This window comes from Pseudophryne corroboree, chromosome 8 (assembly GCF_028390025.1).
Source record: "Pseudophryne corroboree isolate aPseCor3 chromosome 8, aPseCor3.hap2, whole genome shotgun sequence".
Classification (NCBI taxonomy): Eukaryota; Metazoa; Chordata; class Amphibia; order Anura; family Myobatrachidae; genus Pseudophryne; species Pseudophryne corroboree.
In genome coordinates, this window is record NC_086451.1 from 284,814,494 (window position 1) to 284,835,473 (window position 20,980).

At 46.3% G+C, this 20,980-nt stretch overlaps 1 protein-coding gene across 3 annotated transcripts in view; it reads right to left on the minus strand.

Moving 5' to 3' along the window:
• The window catches only part of SMARCA1 (SWI/SNF related, matrix associated, actin dependent regulator of chromatin, subfamily a, member 1), a 504,496-nt gene that overhangs the window by 242,193 nt on the left and 241,323 nt on the right, over positions 1-20,980 (minus strand). For all 3 annotated transcript variants that reach the window (XM_063937258.1, XM_063937260.1, XM_063937259.1), the window contains one exon: positions 16,877-17,103. In XM_063937258.1, coding sequence (XP_063793328.1) covers positions 16,877-17,103 — 227 coding nt within the window. The remainder of the gene's footprint in view (positions 1-16,876; positions 17,104-20,980) is intronic.

Consider the following 20,980-nt stretch of genomic DNA (forward strand, 5'->3'; position numbering starts at 1 on the left):
TACTTCACTCAAAAAGGCTTCTGCCCGGTACAAATTCTTTGCCGACCGCAAGAGACGTGCAGTTCCCAGCTTGAAACCTGGGGATAAAGTCTGGCTGTCAACCCGGAATCTTCGTCTTAAAGTGCCTTCGATGAAGTTTGCACCACGCTTCATTGGTCCTTTCTCCATCGAAAGAGTTCTAAATCCTGTGGCTTACAAGCTCAAGTTACCCTCTTCATTGCGTATTCCTAATGCTTTCCATGTCTCTCTCCTCAGACCATTAGTCCTAAATCGCTTCCAAAGAGCTCTTCCAGCTGGCCCCAGCATTCCAACTCAGCGGGGCATAGAGTTCGAGATAGAGAAGATCCTGGACTCCCGTCACCGGTATGGTCGTCTGCAATATCTCATCGACTGGGCCGGCTATGGTCCTGAGGAGAGGAGTTGGGTGAACTCTGCTGATGTCCACGCTCCCAGGTTGGTCCGTGTTTTCCACAGGTCTCATCCTTCCAAGCCACGTGGGTGTTTGGTGCCCACCCATAAGGGAGGGGGTACTGTCAGGAATCGACTTGCCGCTGTTGTGTCTGTCCGCCGGAGCGGACTCCGTCCGGGGTCGCTGCGTGTTGCTGTCGCCTGTCGCCCTGCTCGTGGATGCCATCTCGGGCCTGGGGGCGCCCCTGGAGTCGGCGGGCGTGTGGGCGCGCCGCGTCCCGGCCGGGCCGCGTCATGGGCGCCGCCATGACAGTTTTCCCCAGTGTAAGTGCGGTAGCCAATCCGGAGCTTGGCCGTACCTCCTCGTCTCACTCCAGCCAATACCTGCCGGTCAGGGGGTATATCAGGAGCTGCAGGGTGAGTCAGAGGTTGTCCTGAACTTTGTGTCACTCCTGCGACCCGTGTGTCTGGACCTGTTCTCCTGTTCCTCCGTGTTCCTGGATATTCTCCTGATCCTCCGTGTTCCTGGATATTCTTCTGTACCTGTTACTTCCGTGGAACTACAAGTACCAGCACCAGCAATACCTTTCTGGCTTCACACCTTCTACACCTGCAGTGTGCTCCAGCCTACAGCAGTAGAGACTCCCTCTCCAGGTGCATTCCGTCATCTCACCTGTGATTCAGCCTGCATGCTGATTGTGCACTTCCAACAGCACAGTGAACATTACCATCCAGTCTCCTGCATTGCTACCAGGTTTGCTACCATTATTCCACCTCTGCTGGCTCCACGTTTTAATTACTCTGGTTCCATTTCTGCATTACAAACTCTGCCATAGACTTTCAGTTTCAAACCACATTATATCATTGCCATTACCATTGCCGTTACCATTGTCATTTCCATTGCATTCGTTTGTTTTACTTTCTGCTGCATTATTATCTGGACTTTCTGTTATTAATAAATCTACATTGTGCACATGCGCAGAAACCCAATACTGCCTCCTCACTTCATTCCACCTACCTCCACTGACCCACTAGCGCCCCCTCCGGGGACACAAACTAAACCGACTCTGACACTAGGCAACCAAGCATCTGACTTGCCTTTCTCATTGCTTTGTTGCATTGCTTTCCTGCCTTCAAGTCACTTGAAATAGTGACTCCTAAATCTCTTTCCTCCTCAGTAGTTTCCATTATAGTACCCTTGATACTATACTTAGCCTTTGGGTTTTTGAGACCCAAGTGCATGATTTTGCATTTTTTAGCATTAAACTGTAGTTGCCACGTTCTTGACCATTTCTCAAGCCTACCTAGGTCATTAATCATTTGTTTGACCCCTCCCGGTGTGTCTACCCTGTTGCATATCTTTGTATCATCTGCAAAAAGGCATATCTTCCCTTCAATACCATCTGCAATGTCACCAACAAAGATATTAAAGAGAACTGGACCAAGTACAGATCCCTGGGGTACTCCACTGGTAACATTTCCCTCCATAGATTGCACTCCATTAACTACGACTGTCTGTTTTCTATCCTGCAACCAGGTTCTTATCCATTTAACTGATTTATAATCCACCCCCAGGCTTTCAAGTTTATTTAGCAGTCTGCGATGTGGGACACTGTCAAATGCCTTACTAAAGTCTAGATATGCTACATCTACAGCTCCCCCTTGATCTATTATTTTCAACACAGAGTCAAAAAAGTCAATAAGATTTGTTTGGCATGATCTCCCACCAGTAAATCCATGCTGTTTTGGATCCTGTAAGTTATTTGATTTAAGATATTCCACTACTCTTTCTTTTAATAGTTTTTCCATTACTTTCCCTACTACTGATGTAAGGCTTACTGGTCTGTGGTTACTTGCTTCTTCCTTGCTTCCACTTTTTTGCAGTGGAACTACATTTGCTCTTTTCCAGTCCTCTGGAATAGCACCTGTATTTAGTGACTGGTTAAATAATTCTGTTAAAGGTGTAACCAGCACATCTTTTAGCTCTTTGAGTATCCTTGGGTGTATCCCATCTGGTCCCATTGATTTATCCACTTTTAGTTTTGAAAGTTCTGTTAGCACCTTCTCCTCTGTAAATGTATTTTCATCTACCTTATTTTTATGAATGTCCTTGCAATTTAACTGTGGCCCCATCCCTTCTTCTGTAGTAAATACTGAGCAAAAATAATTATTCTGCTATTGCCTTGTCTCCCTCCACCAAATGCCCACTCTCTGTCTTAAGTCTTATTATTCCTCCATTTGATTTTCTCCTTTCACTTATATACTTAAAAAAAGTTTTGCCCCTTTTTATCTACTGACTGGGCCATTTTCTCCTCAGCTTCTGCCTTTGCACGTCTGATCACTTTCTTAGCATCCTTCCGTCTGTCCAGATACACCTCTTTGTCGTTATTATTTTGAGTCTGTTTGTAATTCCTAAAAGCCATCTTTTTTGCATTCACACTAGTTGCAAAAGTGTTTGAACCCGACCACGTAGCTGCTCGGCAAAGTTGAAGTGCCGAGACCCCTCGGGCAGCCGCCCAAGATGAGCCCACCTTCCTGGTAGAATGGGCCTTTAATTACTTCGGCAACGGCAACCCAGCCGAAGAATGAGCGCGCTGAATCATATTACAAATCCAGCGTGCAATTGTCTGCTTGGAAGCAGGATTTCCAATCTTGTTGGAAGCATACAGGACAAACAGTGCTTCTGTTTTCCTAACTCGAGCCATCCTGGCTACATAGATTTTTAAGGCCCTGACTACACCCAGGGACTTGGAATCCTCCAAATCACCCGTAGCCACAGGCACCACAATAGGTTGGTTCATATGAAATGAAGAAACCACCTTAGGCAAAAATTGAGGACGAGTCCTCAACTCTGCTCTATCCACATGGAAGGTCAAATAGGGGCTCTTGTGAGACAAGGCCGTCAATTCGGACACCGCCTTGCAGATGTCAAGGCCAACAACATGACCACCTTCCAAGTGAGAAATTTCAATTCAACCGTTTGAAGAGGTTCAAACCTGTGAGACTTCAGGAACTGTAACACCACGTTAAGGTCCCAGGGTGCCACTGGGGGCACAAAAGGAGGCTGGATGTGCAGCACTCCCTTTACAAAAGTCTGGACTTCTGGGAGAGAAGCCAATTCCTTCTGAAAGAAAATAGATAGGGCCGAAATCTGTACCTTAATGGAGCCTAATTTTAGGCCCATATCCACTCCTGTCTGTAGAAAGTGGAGAAAACGGCCCAGATGGAAATCTTCCGTAGGAGCATTCTTGGCTTCACACCAAGAAACATATTTCCTCCAGATACGGTGATAATGTTTTGCCGTCACCTCCTTCCTAGCCTTTATCAGAGTAGGGATGACCTCCTCCGAAATACTTTTCCCAGCTAGGATTCGGTGTTCAACCGCCATGCCGTCAAACGTAACCGCGGTAAGTCTTGGAACACGCAGGGCCCCGGTTGTAACAGGTCCTCCCTGAGAGGAATAGGCCATGGACCTTCTGTGAGCATCTCCTGAAGATCTGAATACCAGGCCCTTCGAGGCCAATCTGGAACAATGAGGATTGTTCTCACTCTTTTTTGTCTTATGATTCTCAATATTTTTGAGATGAGAGGAAGAGGGGGGAACACATAGACCGACTGAAACACCCAAGGTGTCACCAGGGCGTCCACCGCTACTGCCTGAGGGTCCCTTGACCTGGCACAATACCTCCGAAGCTTCTTGTTGAGGCGTGACGCCATCATGTCTATGTGAGGAATTCCCCAAAGACTTGTTATATCTGTAAAAACGTCTTGATGAAGTCCCCACTCTCCTGGATGGAGATCGTGTCTGCTGAGGAAGTCTGCTTCCCAGTTGTCCACTCCCGGAATGAAGACCGCTGAAAGAGCGCATACGTGATTTTCCACCCAGCGCAGAATCCTGGTGGCTTCCGCCATTGCCACTATGCTCCTTGTCCTGCCTTGGCGGTTTACATGAGCCACGGCTGTGACGTTGTCTGATTGAATCACAACCGCGAAGAAGATTCTCCGCTTGTCGTAGGCCGCTGTATATGGCCCTCAATTCCAGTACGTTGATGTGTAGACAAGCCTCCTGGCTTGACCATAGGCCCTGAAAACTTCTTCCTTGTGTGACTGCTCCCCATCCTAGGAGGCTCGCGTCCATGGTCACCAGAACCCAGTCTTGAATGCCGAACCTGCGACCCTCTAGAAGGTGAGCACCAGTCTCTGACCACCGACAATTGATATATATATCGGCACACCTATTAATAATGGTAATGTCCCTGTGACCGGTCACAATATCAACAGGATCCTTAATAGCAATTTGTAGACGTATCCAATCTTGTGGTATAATTACCAGAATTTCAATGGATTAGCCGGGTATCCCACCTAGCGAAGGTCCAGAGGCTGTCTCCGATCCGACACAGATGTTTGGTGGTTCTCCCTGTATTAATTTTCCATGTCCATGGATAGGAAATGTCCAAAATGACAATGACTGTCCAGGTATCCTGATGGTGGCTTCCAAAAGTCAGGGTCAAGGCTGGTCCCCTAACGCGTTTCGCTGGCGTTTTGGCAGCTTTGTCAAAGGTGCTTGTACTGGGCTCATATGGCTCTTATATAGGGATAACAATTATCCATACCTAAAACACCTGTTCACATTTCATTATATTCATAATCACAAAATGACTTTATATATACATTTATAGCAGCAGTAGGGCAAATATATTTTAATGGTACCAATCTACCTTAAAAATGAGATGTATAAAAGTGCTAAAAAGCTATTTTTATTAAGTATCAGAAAAAATCCGATCACATGACCTATGTCACATGGTATATGTTTTTTCACCTAGCAAGTATCCCATTGGTTAGTGATGTAAACTTATCGGTTGCTATGGTGATCGCCCCTTCTACCCTCCCCATCACATGACTTTACAGCCCAATGGCTTAACTACTCCACTGATATCCCTCTCAGTATGACTGGCGCTTGTTACCTAATAAGGGCTTCCGTTAACGCCACGTCACATTAACATGTGACCTGGCGCGGACTTCCGGTTTCGCTGCGTCATCATGTCATGTAATCATGACGAGTCCTCGCTCCTCCCTTTAATAGTAAGGGTCTCTGTTTCTACTACGTCACATTAACATGTGACCTGACGCGGACTTCCGGTCTCGCCGCGTCATCCTGTCACGTAGTAATGACGAGTCCTCGCTCCTCCCGCTGTAGTGACGTGTCCCCTGGCCCGGTCACATGACCGCAATGGCCCAGTAATCTAATGCTCAAACAATTCATTCTATTACGGCCCTGTGAGCAAGTCACTAGTTCGGGGTCACATGGTTTTATTTACTTTCTCTTAAACGCACAACACTTTGGGATTGAATAATGAAACCTTTTTCTCCCCCTCCCCTCCAACCATTCCCTTTTCATTATCAATCCTCCTACATTCCAAATCTCTAGAAAAAGGTGGATATTTTTATAAGTTAGATTCTAGTTTCTAACATAAAGAGGGTTATAATATATGATTGGGAGAAAGGAAAAAAATATTTTTAGGGATGGGAGTTTATCTGGGGGGCAGATAAAGATGTTATAAAGGTGAAAAAAGGGAGGGGTGGGGGACTGAAAAAAAAAACCCCAACAATTTCTGGATGCATATATGCATATATAGATATACACTCACATGTATGCTCGTAAGTGTACATATTAACAGACCGAAGAGATGATGCATAGGAAAGAAACATTACGAGGCCAAAGTTCCTTAAATATTCCTAAGACAATGGAACAAAGAAAGGGAGATGGAAAAGAGGTATAATGGATCAGTAGACTTTCATAAATCATAATATTGAGTTTAGTTCCATAGCCTCGTTAAGACCCTGAGGATGGAGTGAATTTAATCTAAAGGTCCAGAACACCTCTTGTTTACATAGTTTGCTATACCTATTCCCACCTCTCTCAGTTTGCGTAATGTGTTCAAGACCAATTAATTTCAGCGTATTAGGATCTCCCTGATGATGGTCAAGGAAGTGTCTAGGTACGCTATGGTCCATCCTCTTATTTACAATATTACGACGGTGTTCCATGAATCTAATCTTCAAGTTGCGTGTTGTTCTCCCTATATATCTTAAGTTGCATCCACACTGTAATAGATAGATAACCCAACTTGTATCGCAATTAATGAAGCTTTTTATGTTATAGGTATTCCCATCTGTATCTACATCTATAGTTTTTGTTCGATTCATCACATGTTTACATGTTGTGCATCGAGTTTTCCCACATTTATAGAAACCATTAGGTTTTGTAGACAACCAGCCCCCTTCTGATCTTCTCTCATCTGTTTTTAATTGACTTTTCAACATGCTAGGTGCTAATATTGTTTTGAGAGATCTGTTTTTCTTAAAAATAACTTTTGGGTGAGGAGGGAGTTCATTCTTTAACAGAGGGTCTTGTTTCAAAATAGTATAGTTACGATTGAATGCCTGTTTAATTTCTCTTGATTTATTATTAAATTTAGAAATAAATGCCTGTCACGATCCGGGTATCTGGACGCCATTTCTTACCCATCAGATGCCTCCTAAGGCTGGCTCAGCGCTCCAGGACCGGATCCCATCTGTTATCCTGATGTGTACATTCCTGTATCCTCTCCTGTCACTCTGGGACGCTGTCACAGTAAACGCCATATTACACCTGGGATGGCGTCTCCCGCGGCCTCCGCCGCCGTCCCTGAACTTCTGCATGCAGAGTGTCTGAGTGGCGATTACGTCAGCCGCGGCCTCCGCTGTGTCCGCGTGGTTGGATGTGCATCTGTCAGCCTGGCGCCTCCTGTCTCCGGTGGCCGGCGCCGCCATTACTGTTTTCATTACCACATGGATTACAAACCAAACTTCCCTCCAAGTGTCTGCATGGGCGCAGCCATCTTGGATTCTGTCAGCTGATCATTTCCACCAATCTGTTCTCAGTATTGATAATCTGCATAATTGCCTAGCCAATCCCTTCCTTGCTGCAGGTATAAATACACTGTGCCTGAGCAAGGAAGGCGTCAGTGCTTTGGTTGTCAAACCTAGTTCCTGTTTGTCTCTCTCCTGTGATTGTCTTCCAGGTTCCAGCTCCTGTCTCAAGACTTCCACCATAGAGACCCGCACCAGCATTCCACCTGCGGTGTAGCCTGACTCTCCAATCCATTGTGGATTCATCTGTTTCCAGCTACAACATTACCTGCTTCCAGCTCAGCTTCCAGCAGAGTACAGCTTCCCTTAAAGGGCCGGTGTCCTTTCTACACTTTACCACTCTCCACCGGTATTATTATTTCTCCGCTCTCAAGTTCTACATTTCAGTTCATATTTCATCGCTCCCAAGTTCATTTATTATTTAACTGGTTCCAGCCAGTATCCACTCCGTGCTAACAACAGTCTGGTTCCAGCCAGTATCCACAGCAGCTGTTTTATCTTCAGCAACCCAGCTTTTCCTGGAACACCAGCTGGCACAATCCTGGGTTATCTCCATTGCTACAGTCGGGCCTGGTAAGGACTTTCCATCTAGAAGATCATAAGAACTATCTCACACTACCAGTGCCCTGTGGCTCCTGCCATCCTGTAGTACCCAGGAACTGTATTTATTCTTTGCTGACTTTTACGTTTTCTTTTACTGCTGCTGTGTTGCGGAGTTGTCATAATAAACATCATTGACTTTTATCCAAGTTGTCGTGGTCACGCCTTCGGGCAGTTATTATTCATGTTACTTACATGTCCAGGGGTCTGATACAACCTCCCAGGTTCCGGTACATCTCAGCCCCTACAACTGAGGCTGCCTCCCGTCAGCTCAGGCCCTCAGTTGTGACAATGCCAAATCACTAGAGAACATATTGGGTTTCTTTCTTTCCTCATTAATTAAAGACTCTCTGTCTACTTTTGTAACTTCATCATAAGCTCTTAAAAGGAGTTTCTTAGGATATCCTCGGGATTGAAATGATTCAATCATGGACTGTGCTTGATCGGAAAATAGTTCTTTTTTAGAGCAGTTGCGTTTAATACGCAACAACTGTCCCTTGGGGATATTCTCCTTCCAAGGAGCATGATGTGCACTACTGAAATGTAGATATGCATTACTACTAGTTTCTTTTATATAATTGGTGGTTTGAATCTTGTTGTCAATAATCTCCAACGTAAGGTCCAAATAGTTGATTTTATATCTATCAAAGGTGTGGGTGAAAAATAAATTAAAAGTGTTTGTGTTCAGTGAAGTGACAAATTGTGAGGCTGTGAGGGAATCCCCATCCCAAATGAAAAACAAATCATCAATATAACGGACATAGAGGACCAGGTGTGCGCCAAGGTCCCCCCCCCAGATGAGCTGGTCCTCGACCTGGCCCATATAGAGGTTGGCATTACTCGGCGCAAACCTGGTCCCCATGGCCGTTCCCATCACCTGTAAATAATAACAATCCAAAAACAAAAAATAATTGTGCCTAAGGATGAAAGTGATAGAGTCTAGTATGAAGTTCCTGTGGCCTCTGCTAGGTCCCCATCCCTGATTAGTACATCAGGAGAGACACCCTGGCCCGGGGGGACAGGCTTATCTTCTGATGTATTAGTAGATGGGACCCTGGCCACTTGTCCAGGAGGTCCCACTGAAACGTCCTTGCATGAAACCTGCCGAAGGGGATGGCCTCGTAGGCTGCCACCATTTTCCCCAGAACTCGAGTGCATTGATGAACAGACACTCTTTTTGGTTTTAGCAAGTCTCTCACCATGTTCTGGAGTTCCTGGGCTTTTTCCATCGGGAGAAAACCCCTCTTTTGTTCCGTGTCCAGAATCATGCCTAGGAATGATAGTCGAGTCGTTGGAATCAATTGTGACTTTGGCAGATTGAGAATCCAACCGTGTTGTTGTAGTACTCTCAGGGAGAGCGACACGCTCTTCTGCAATTGATCTCTCAATCTTGCTTTAATCAGGAGATCGTCCAAGTATGGGATAATTGTGACTCCCTGCCTGCGCAGGAGCACCATCATCTCCGCCATCACCTTGGTGAAAATCCTCGGGGCCGTGGAAAGCCCAAACGGCAACGTCTGAAACTGGTAATGACAGTCCCGTACAGCGAATCTCAGGTACACCTGATGAGGAGGATATATGGGGACATGAACGTATGCATCCCTAATGTCGAGTGACACCATAAAATCCCCCTCTTCCAGACTGGAGATCACAGCCCGGAGCGATTCCATCTTGAATTTGAACTTTTTCAAGTAAAGGTTTAGGGATTTTAGATTTAAAATGGGTCTGACCGAACCATCCGGCTTCGGGACCACGAACAGGGTCGAATAGTACCCTTTCCCCTGTTGAACTAGGGGAACCTTGACAATCACTTGCTGTTGATACAGCTTTTGAATTGCAGCTAACACTACTTGCCTCTCTGGGGAAGAAGTTGGCAAGGCCGACTTGAAAAATCGGCGAGGGGGCACCTCTTCGAATTCCAGTTTGTAGCCCTGGGATACAATAACCATCGCCCAAGGATCCACGTCTGACAGAACCCAGATCTGGCTGAAGAGTCGAAGACGTGACCCCACCGGTGTGGACTCCCTCAGAGGAGCCCCAGCGTCATGCAGTGGATTTAGTAGAAGTCGGGGAGGACTTCTGCTCCTGGGAACTAGCCAGAGCAGAAGCTCTCTTTGCTCTACCCTTACCCCTGGCGAGGAAAGATGAGCCCCGACCTCTTCTGGACTTATGCGACCAAAAGGACTGCATCTGATATTGTGGAGTTTTCTTTTGCAGCGGGGGAACAAAAGGCAAAAAGGTAGATTTACCCGCGGTAGCTGTGGCAACCAGGTCCGCGAGACCTTCCCCAAATAAAACTTCACCTTTGTATGGCAAAACCTCCATATGCTTCTTTGAGTCGGCATCACCCGTCCATTGGCGGGTCTACAGGGCTCGCCTAGCAGAAATCGCCATGGCGTTGGCTCTCGAACCCAGCAGCCCAACGTCTCTTTGAGCGTCCCTCATATATAAGACTGCGTCTTTAATGTGGCCTAAGGTCAATTGTAATAATGTCACATTTGCATTTAAAACATTCCACATGTCCATCCAATCATGAGTCGGCGTTGCCGACGGAGACACCACAATCATCTGCTCCACCTCCTCCTTAGCTGAGCCTTCCGCATCAGACATGCCGACACACTCGTACCAACACCCCCCCACACACCAGTGACGTGCGGTGAGGTCAGGGGCTGGGGAGGCACTGCAACTACCACACCCCCCCCCCCCCGCAAAAAAAATAAAATAAATGCAGTTCCCCCCCCACCGCTAAAACCAGCACCAGGCAGAACCAGCTGGGGGGGGGGGGTAGTGCCATAGCAGGGGAGACACTCAGTGTGGGGTCCCCCTGCCATGCCATTATACACCCCCCAGCCAGTCAGCCCAGTGTTGGCATTCCTCGGAGAGTGGGGCCCCCAAAAAAAGAACATGGGGTCCCCCCTCCCGAGCAATAACCAGCACTGGGCTGATAGCCCAGTGCTATGCCCCGCACCCCTGGTGACGGTGGGTGCGGGGTTCATTGTAAGCTCTGTTCTTTACAGGTGGCCTACAGGTCCCAGCAAGCCTGCCCCAGCATGCTGGCACTTGGAGAACCACAAGTGCCAGCATGACCGGACATAAATGGCCTGCTGGCACCTGCAGTCCACCTGTAAAGAATAGTAATATTGTTCTTTACAGGTGACCTACAGGTCCCAGCAAGCCTGCCCCAGCAAGCTGGCACTTGGAGAACCACAAGTGCCAGCATGCCCGGACATAAAGGGCCCGCTGGCACCCGTAGTCCACCTGTAAAGAAAATATAAAAAAAAAAAAAACACAACACATACTTTAAAAAAAAACTTTATTAAACAGGGTCTTCACCTGGGGGCGGCGGCCTTTAAGCTCTTTTGCGTGGCCGTCGTCTTCCCAGGGCTTCTGGCGTCTTCACCTGGGGGGGCGCCACCTCCCCAGGGCTTCTGGCGTCTTCCTCCGGCGTCTTCACCTGGGAGGCGGCGGCCTGTAAGCTCTTTTGCATGGCCGCCGCCTTCCCAGGACTTCCAGCATCTTCACCTGGCGGGCGGCGGCTGCTAAGCTCTTTTGCATAGCCGCCGCCCATCCAGGACTTCCGGTGTCTTCGGTCTTCAGGAGCTCTTCTCAGCTCCTCCTCCGCCGTCGGACTGACAGCCGCTGCCTCGCGCTGACTTATATAAGTCAGCGGAGGGGGCGGGGCGATGACGCGGCGAGCCATGATTGGCTCGCGGCGGCCATCTTGAATTTCAAAAATGACGCTGAGGCGCGATTTTTGAAATGGGTACCGCTTCCGCTGCCAAACTCTGCTGAACTGTATGTAATGCCGGGTCCCGCCGCCGCTACCATCGTCCGCATCACCGCCGCCAGCACCTCCGGCGCCCGGCCCGCCGCATCCCGCACCTCCGCCGCCCGCACCTCCGCCGCCACCGAGGCCCACACAGTGATTGACAGCGGATCCAGTGACGGATCCGCTGGCCAATCACTGTGGCCTCACTGACAGGGGACGTGCTTTCATAGGTTGAAAGCACGTCCCTGTAGGAAAGCGGCACCTCTAATGGTGCCGCTTTCCCATACAATTTCAATGGGCTTACTCTGCCCATTGTTAGGCCCCACCCGCACCCGCCCCCCGCTCCCATATCTTTTAACAATAGGTGCGGGAGGCACCACGATCGGTGCCTCCCAAACTGCTTTAATGATGAGTAAAATAATAAAGAAGATACTTATGTGTCATAAGTATCTTCTTTGTATTATTTTACTCATTAATGACAGGGGAGGCACTGCCTCCCCTGCCTCCCCTGACTTCACGTCCCTGCCACACACAGGGATATAGTTATAAGGAGACAGTTCCCCAATAAGGCCCTTTGGAGAGACAGAGAGAGAGAGTATGCCAGCACACACCCAGTGCCAACTGACACTGGAAAATAAACTCCCAGATAATAGCGCTTTTATATTAATTACTGTGTTAATACACTCACTGCGCCTTACAAGTGCCCCCCCCTCCTCTTTTCAGCCCTGTGTCACCGTGTTCAGCAGGGGAGAGATGGGGGAGCCAGCTTCTCTGCAGATCTCTGTGGAGAAAATGGCGTTGGTTAGTGCTGAGGGACCAAGCTCCGCCCCCTCCAGCGGCGGGCTTCGGTCCCGCTCAAAGTATCTCAAAACTGGCGGGGGATTCAAAGAATTACTGCCTCTGCAGTGTCCAACCTAATAATGCCAGTTATAGAGGTTTTATTGCTGCCCAGGGCACCCCCCCTGCGCCCTGCACCCATCAGTGCCCGCTAGTGTGTGTATTGTGTGGGAGCAATGGCGCGCAGCGTTACCGATGCGCGCTTACCTCAGTGAAGATCTGAAGTCTTTTGCCGCCTTGAAGTCTTCTTTTCTTCTTATACTCACCCAGCTTCTATCTTCCGGCTCTGCGAGGAGGACGGCGGCGCGGCTCCGGGACGAACAGCTTGGGGAGACCTGCGTTCCGACTCCCTCTGGAGCTAATGGTGTCCAGTAGCCTAAGAAGCAGAGCCTATCACTTAAGTAGGTCTACTTCTCTCTCCTCTGTCCCACGAAGCAGGGAGCCTGTTGCCAGCAGTGCTCCCTGAAAATAAAAAACCTAACAAAATTCTTTATCAGAGAAACTCAGGAGAGCTCCCCTGTAATGCACCCAATCTCCTCTGGGTACAGGATCTAACTGAGGTCTGGAGGAGGGACATAGAGGGAGGAGCCAGTGCACACCCATTCTAAAGTTCTTTATAGTGCCCATATCTCCTGCAGAGCCCGTCTATACCCCATGGTCCTTACGGAGTCCCCAGCATCCTCCAGGACGTAAGAGAAAATATATGATGGCTGCGCTGTATTTCTATATACATGTATAGCACCAGATTGCTTGTGCCTCCCCCCCCCCCCCCCCCCCGTTTTGCTCCCCAGATACTTGTAAGGAGAGTGGAGGTCCGGGCCAGCGTCTCTGCAGCGGCTGTGAAGAGATAAAATGGCGCTGGTGAGCTGTGCGGTTAAGCCCCGTCCCTTCCCGATGCGCTGTAGTCCCGCTTAAATTTGAAATTTTTATACTGGCGGGGGTATCGTACACGGTGCCCGGGCACCGAATATGCCTTTCGCCAGTTAAAAGACCTTCAGTAACCTGCTGCCCAGGGCGCTCCCCCCCAGCGCCCTGCACCCTGTAAGTGCCGTTGGTGCGTGGGAGCATGGAGCATAGCGCGACCGCTGCGCTGTACCTCCATTACTGAAGTCTTCTGCCGTCACTGAAGTCTTCTGTTCTTCTAATACTCACCCGGCTTCTTACTTCTGGCTTCTGTGAGGGAGGTGACGGCGCGGCTCCGGGAACAAGCAGCTAGGCGCACCAAGTGATCAAACTCTCTGGAGCTAATGGTGTCCAGTAGCCTAAGAAGCAGGGCCCTTAACTCAGAAGAAGTAGGTCTGACCTCTCCCCTCAGTCCCACGAAGCAGGGAGCCTGTAGCCAGCAGGTCTCCCTGAAAATAAAAAAGCTTAACATAAAGTCTTTCCAGAGAAACTCAGTAGAGCTCCCCTAGTGTGTGTCCAGTCCCTCCTGGGCACATAATCTAACTGAGGTCTGGAGGAGGGGCAGAGGGAGGAGCCAGTTCACACCCAGTCAATGTCTTTTAGTGTGCCCATGTCTCCTGCGGATCCCGTCTATACCCTATGGTCCTTTTGGAGTCCCCAGCATCCTCTAGGACGTAAGAGAAAGTATTTGAGATGCTAGGGACCCAAGTTATGAAGTAACCTGGTTGCGGTATATGGGCCCACATATTTGCGCAAATGTGTGCTAAGAACTTCACTTACACTCCATGTTAATTGTGAGGGTTTATCTAAATTATTCTTACTAACAGTATTCTTATTGCTAGGAGTGTGCATCTGGAATAAATACCACTGAAATTGCCAGAAAACATTGCTCTCCCTAACACATGACTATGCTCGTTTCTGTCACCACAAGTGAGCTCTTAGTATATCCCTGAAGACTTTTGCATCAAACTGCCATGGCATTAGCTAAATGAATTTCAAAAAGCTTTCGTCATTATAGAGACTACTTGACTAGTGACTTCAGTACTTCTCCAGATCTAGTAAATTTATTAGGAGCTTTGAAAACCCTGAATAAAACCCCTAACTATAATGGCCCAACAGTTACAAAAGGCTGGCATCTGACGTAACAAATATCCAGCTATAAAGAGCAAAAACATAGTCACCACATCCACCAGATGAGCAATTGACGTGTCCTTAGAGACAATCTGATAATTAACTGCTCAATGGATGGTGTGACTTCTTATATTTCAATATGAGCACAATAAGGAATGTTCCTCAAGGGAAACTGTGCAAATCCAATGGCCTCAAAGACCAAGACTATCATTCATACAAAACAGTCCTTACATTTCAATATGAGCGCATTAAGAAATGCCCTTCACGTGGCTCTGTGCAAATCCAATGGTTTCAAAGGTTGAGACTATCATTCATGCAAAACAGTAAAGATATAATTCTGTGAGTCAATATAGACTTTACTAGTCCCACTCTTTTGCCAAGAACACCTTCTGCTGTGAGGTGTCGAGTAACAGCACCACAAAAACAATCCTTGATACTAGATTGGATCATAGTTGATTATCCACCCGAGAGACTCTAAAAGCCTGACCACACTGCAAATGGTCTGGGGACCCAGCCTTTATCAATGGAACGTCCGAGTTAAAAAACGATAGTTAATCCTGGAACTTAGAAAAGCAGTTAAAACCACCAAGCTCTTCGTGAACAGCTTCGGTCTGAAGCCAGGATGAAAACTAGAGCACGAAATTGGAAATGGTGAAAGAAACTTTCCCAGTGACCTTGTTAATAATCTGGAAAAAATAAGTAATTTTACCCGAGAAAGGGAAAGTCTAGAGTTCTCCAGAACTCCACATCCATTTTCCAGGCTTTATACTAGAGCATTTGCAGCGCTAGGACTACTGAGAATGAATTCATAGCTCCAATGATCCCATCAGCAGCAAAAATATTCTCCAGATATTTATATGCCTCATGTATGTGTTCAGCCAAGGTCTTCAATTCTGACCTGGGGTTACCTGACTGAATACCTTTCGAAAGCTGTTTCAATCACTTCTCCACTGGCTTAATAACTTAGGTGGAGGCTAAGATGGATCTAAGAGATACCACAACATTCAGGATAGGAATAGTGGAGGATAAGGATACTCTCACTACGCAGCATTGCCCTTAGAAAAGGAATTCTCTCACAATGAAAAGCATACAGGTTCTATAACCTGTTTGATAACTAGAACTTCCTTTCAGGTCTAGCCCATTCTCACAAAGTGTATTCCAATTAAGGGGAAGGAAAGGAGACTGACTGTTTATTTTTCCCTTTAAACAGCATGTCAGGACCCTCAGCTGAATGTTTAGAGCTTGCCTATTGGCCCACCCTAAATTATTACAAGCTTGCTACATATCAGAATCCTTGTCCAAGGTTGAGGAGTATTCAATGTCCAAAACCTGTGCCAATTCACCTTTCTCCTAAAAGGAACATTTGGAATCTGTTCACTCCCAGAACTGAACCAGAGAGCATGATTTCAAGGTCTACCTATAGAGGCACACTGTAAAATAAAAAAGAGGGAAGCTTTACAAGGCACTGCACAGACATAGACAGACTTTGAGCCCTGGCTGGTTGTTCTGATGGAAATACTACATACATCAAAGAAACCTAGCTATCCATTCCCTGGAGAACATAATCAATTCCTGAGGTTTCAGTAGAGGAGGCGGAAGGAAATAAACCTGTGCTCACCCATACAGTCCATGCTGTGAACTGAGAAAGCACAGAAATTGACTGGGTCAAATACTTAGCCCAGACTGGCTCTGCCAGATTAGACTTCATGTACAAAGTGCCCGAATTCACAACTAACCCTTAACCAAATGTTTCCGTGAACCCCAAAAGGATTATAGAGAAATTAACTATTGCTCCATCTGTATTTGCACAGCACAATACTACAAATAATAATACTAAATAATCAGGACCTGATTCAGGGTTGCATGCTAGTCTACTTTGCAGACATATCCTAGAAATTTTTAGTAAGAGTGAATGCGCTGGAGTCGAATGCACACATAGTACAAGCCACTCAGAGCAGTAGGTATTTTAGCCACCACTCACTGGAACCTGAACAGGCGTAACTGGCTATCAGCAAGGCATCTGCATGTAGGCTAAGTGATCTCAGTGTGTGAGTCTGTGGACAGAATTGCAGGCTAATTGACGGCCACTCCTACATGCAGATGTATAGTAGTAGTATTATCGCAGAGATGTGTGTAACTTCAAAAACAAACATCTGCATTTATTTCCAGACATGCAATGCGGGCAACTTGTGTGCAACTCTGAATCCGCTTGTATAACAAATTTACCTGTAAGCAGGAAATTAAATATTTTTTTTCTTGCTATTTGAACTGATGTGAACAATAGACAAACAACAGTGTATCACACTTGACATTTACCTTGTTCTTTCAGTTTGGGAAGCAATTTATCCAAAGCCACCATCTTACCACTATTGTAGACAAGATGAGTGTCAGTGGTATATGGAGGACCAGGCTCAGCACCATCGAATAGATATGGGTGGTTACAACACTTGCGTAACTGCATCAGTATATTTAACAAGCGCATCTTGTCCATTTTCCCAGCAGAATTCAGAATGTCAATATCTTTCATTAGAATTTTTGTGTACCTGAAGTGTTGTAAACAAATATTACTTTAAAACATAACACAAAGAAAAAAATATATTTAAAAACATTTGCGAAAGAAAAATACTGTAAACATGTATTCCTCACTATAAATTATTCAAATTAAATGGAAGATGAAAAGGAGGCTAGAATTTGAGCAGCCCAAAACTGACTAGTTCACAGGTACCTCATACATAAACATTATATACTGTATATTGGACAACTTGATGATGTTTAACCTTTGCTAGCTGAGCTACGCTTTGTTGACGAATTTTCCCCTCCCTTAACAGGCCTGGACTTCAGGGCCGAAACTAGGATTTTCATCACCCGGGCCAAGGCGGTAATTTGCTGGCTCCCCACCCCAAAAAATAAAAACAATGAAGCAAACAAACAAGCGCTGTCAGGACTAAAATTATCAGATTATAAAAAAAAAAAAAAAAAGGGGGGATACTATTGGACAATATTTCCCTATGTGCCCCAAATGCCGTAAGCGTCACATGCCACCCCAGCAGCGTGTTCCACTACATGCCCCCCCCCCACACTGCACTATATCACTGCACTACATTTCCATATCCACTGAACTACATCACTATACTACATCCCCAATATGCTGAACTACATCACTACACTACAGCGTGTCCTCTCAATGGTGTGTAGGCAGAAGCTTGTTATCGGTTGGTGTTGGGCAGGCAGCCGGGATCATAGCCTGCTTAAAAACACAGAATCAACAGCTCACTTCTATAGCTTACATGGTGCACCACATGCTGGTCGCAGCACTGCATGGCAAAGAAGAGAATTTAAGACATAAGCAAGATAGGAGAGATCCCAGGTACTGGAGCTCACCCGCACAACGTCGGAGCCAGCTGTAGGCAGACAGGTGGGTCAAAGACACTGCCCTGAGAGCCGTCTGCTGTCTCACTGGAGCAGCACAGCACTGCTGGTAAAAAACAAAAACCCTGTTCCTTTGTAACTCCTCTGCGCCCCCTTAAATCCTGCACCCGGGGCGCATTCCCCCTTAGCCCTCCCCCTAGTTGCGGCCCTGTGGTCTTAGAGGCATATGCCACAAGGGAAGCTGTACCATGTTGAGAATGTCCATGTCCTATGACTTTTTTAGCCATCCCAGTGCTACGGAATCACTTGAGTACTCTTTTTACCTTTTATAGGACCCGCAAAAGCATTGATACTGAACAACATGGCATCTACTAATAATTCCATTGTTCCTTGTTCTTGTGATTAACAAAAATACCATCATGTTGATATCTGAAAGACCCCATCTTTCCAAATTATGCTGAAAGTTATATGGATGAAGAGGCCATTCTCACGGGTGTAGAGCATGCCTGCAGAGAAAATCTGCTTCCCAGTTCCCACCCCTAGAATGCATGCCACTGTAATATTTGAAATATTTTCTTGCCTTTGCATGATTCTGATGATTTATTGCATAACAATGGAGATCTTGCTTGGCGTCTCATGAAGAATGGGGTAAGCTACTACCCTGGCATTACCCAACTGGATTTTAATGGTTTTTCTTTGTAAATAGGCATCCTCTGATTAGAAAATTGACCTCTTCTTGACCATTTAGCAGGAGCTTTGATTAGTCCAGGATCCAAAGACCCCGCTATTGACACGGAAGGTAAAGTCACCTAATACCAAAGTCTGGCATTCGTTATCACAACTTTACAATACCAAATGGGAAAACGGTGACTCCTGAGGAGCTGTTTGGAGTGACTGCAGCAATGATATATGAGGACACATTGTAAAAAATCTAATAAAAAATATTAAGTTCTGGACTATCTTTTTTACATGGGCCTGCTGCAAGGTAGGAAATCCCATCTAGATCAGACGATTGTCCAAGTAGGAAATGACATCCCTTTGGACTTTAGAAGGGCAGCCATCTCTGTTGTCATCTCCGTGACACCTTCAGGCAATGTTGCCATGACAAAAGGTAGGGACATTTAGGATGTATCCAAGACCTACAATTTGTCTTACCAACATGTCTGAGCTGGAGTCGATTTACTGGTTTCAGGAGAGAAACAGACAAATTTCCATCACAGAATTACCTGGGTAGGCAGCATCATGCCAACTGTTTGAAAAAAAAAAAAAAGCCTAATATCCTCTTTGTTGACCTCTACAAGGAATAAAAATTGTACACTAGATGAATATACTCCTAGGTCTAGAAACACTGACGGGTACAAATAACTTTTTTCCCCATGGCAAAGCTAATAACCTTAATCAGTTCTGGACCAAATGCATTTTTCACAGAGATAGGTGGTGACTTTTTGATTGTGTTCAACTTAAACAAGATTGCAAAGCACGCCAAGACAGCTCAATAAAGGTCTGCATCCAGAGGCATGTTTCCCAGGTATTCAGGTGCTTCACTAATGTGCAAAGACAAAGTTATCAAATCCTATCTGGGTCTCTGTGAACGTAAACCACTAGTTGTTTCGATCACTTTTCAACTGCCTTATTAATCCAAATCAAAGCTAAGGGATCTAAATGAGGCTCCCACCACAATACATATAGACTAAAAGGTGGCTTCAATCTTTCTGCCTGTGATATAACTCAAAAGGCTGCAGCTTTCAAAATTGGCATGGTGGAAGTCTTGGATAAGCAGGCTAGGAAAGCATTCATCTTAGAAGGGTACTTCCATTTCATCATGTTCTCGCTTGGGAAATAAAAGGTTTATAATCTGCATGAGACTTGGAACTGCCAATAAAAGGTACAGTATTCTAACTGGCGGGAAGAACATTATGTTTGAAGAACCGAAATGTTTGAAGAACCGACTACCCGGTGTTCAGGAAATGTAGTGATAGCAAGACAGCTTGCAGCAAATTATATACTCCCTGCTTTCTACTGGAAGCCTCAACAAAACTGGGGTCAGAACCTTCAGCCAACAAACCTTCCTCTGGGAGGAAATCATAATCTGTAACCTCCCATGACTGATGAACTATATGGGAGTATGGATGCAGTATCAGATTCCCTTATCCTTTCAAAGAAAGATAAATCTTGTACTGACTTTACCAGGAATTGTGTGCAAGCTGCCTCGACTGGTGAGGCAGAAGCAGAACTTGAAAGCCTCTGGCTTGAGCAGAGTTAATTTTGACAAGTCACTTTTTTTCCTTTGTTTAAGTTGAGATTCTTACTGATGTTCCCCTTGAAAGCTTACCATTGGATGTACTCACGTTATCAGACATGACAGGAAAAATAAAGGGACATAGAAAGGACAGCTACGGGACACAATGACAAGCTAAAATGGAAACTGCAAAACAGACACAGAATTCCAGTCAAACAAAACATCCACCCCTCACACTATACTACCCTCTCAGAGGGATAAGAAAAATAAGAGAAAAGAGCAGCCTGGTGGTCTGTGTCTTTTAGAAACTTCTCTCAGTGAATGAAGCCTTGCAAGGAAGAGGTTCAGGATAGGGTAGCTCCTTTCCTCACTACCCAGGTCAAGGAATGGCAACTTTCCAGAACTACAACTTACCTACCTTTCCTCTGCCTAGTGGGGACAAATAGCCCTGATGCTGTGCACACACTCCTCATGGGCAAGCATCAGGACTATACACAACTAAAGTGCCTGGAGCCACCTTACAGTAGGGAAAAGGAGACACATACTGTACCTCTAGGGTGAGATTTAGTGCTAGTTACTACTGCCTGATGGCATTGGAGCTACAGATGTTGCCACGCTCATCCATCCTGTATTGCGCTGAAGCACGGGTGTGACTTAGTAAGCCATGCTGAAGTTTAGTATGCTACCCTTGTATTCCTATGGGCGCGTGTAATTAGATGCACGCACGCGTCCTAGTAGCTGGCACACTTACAGCGCTTGACTTGCTCGAATACGCCAATCTGCAGGCTGGATGAGCGTGGCTACCAAATATC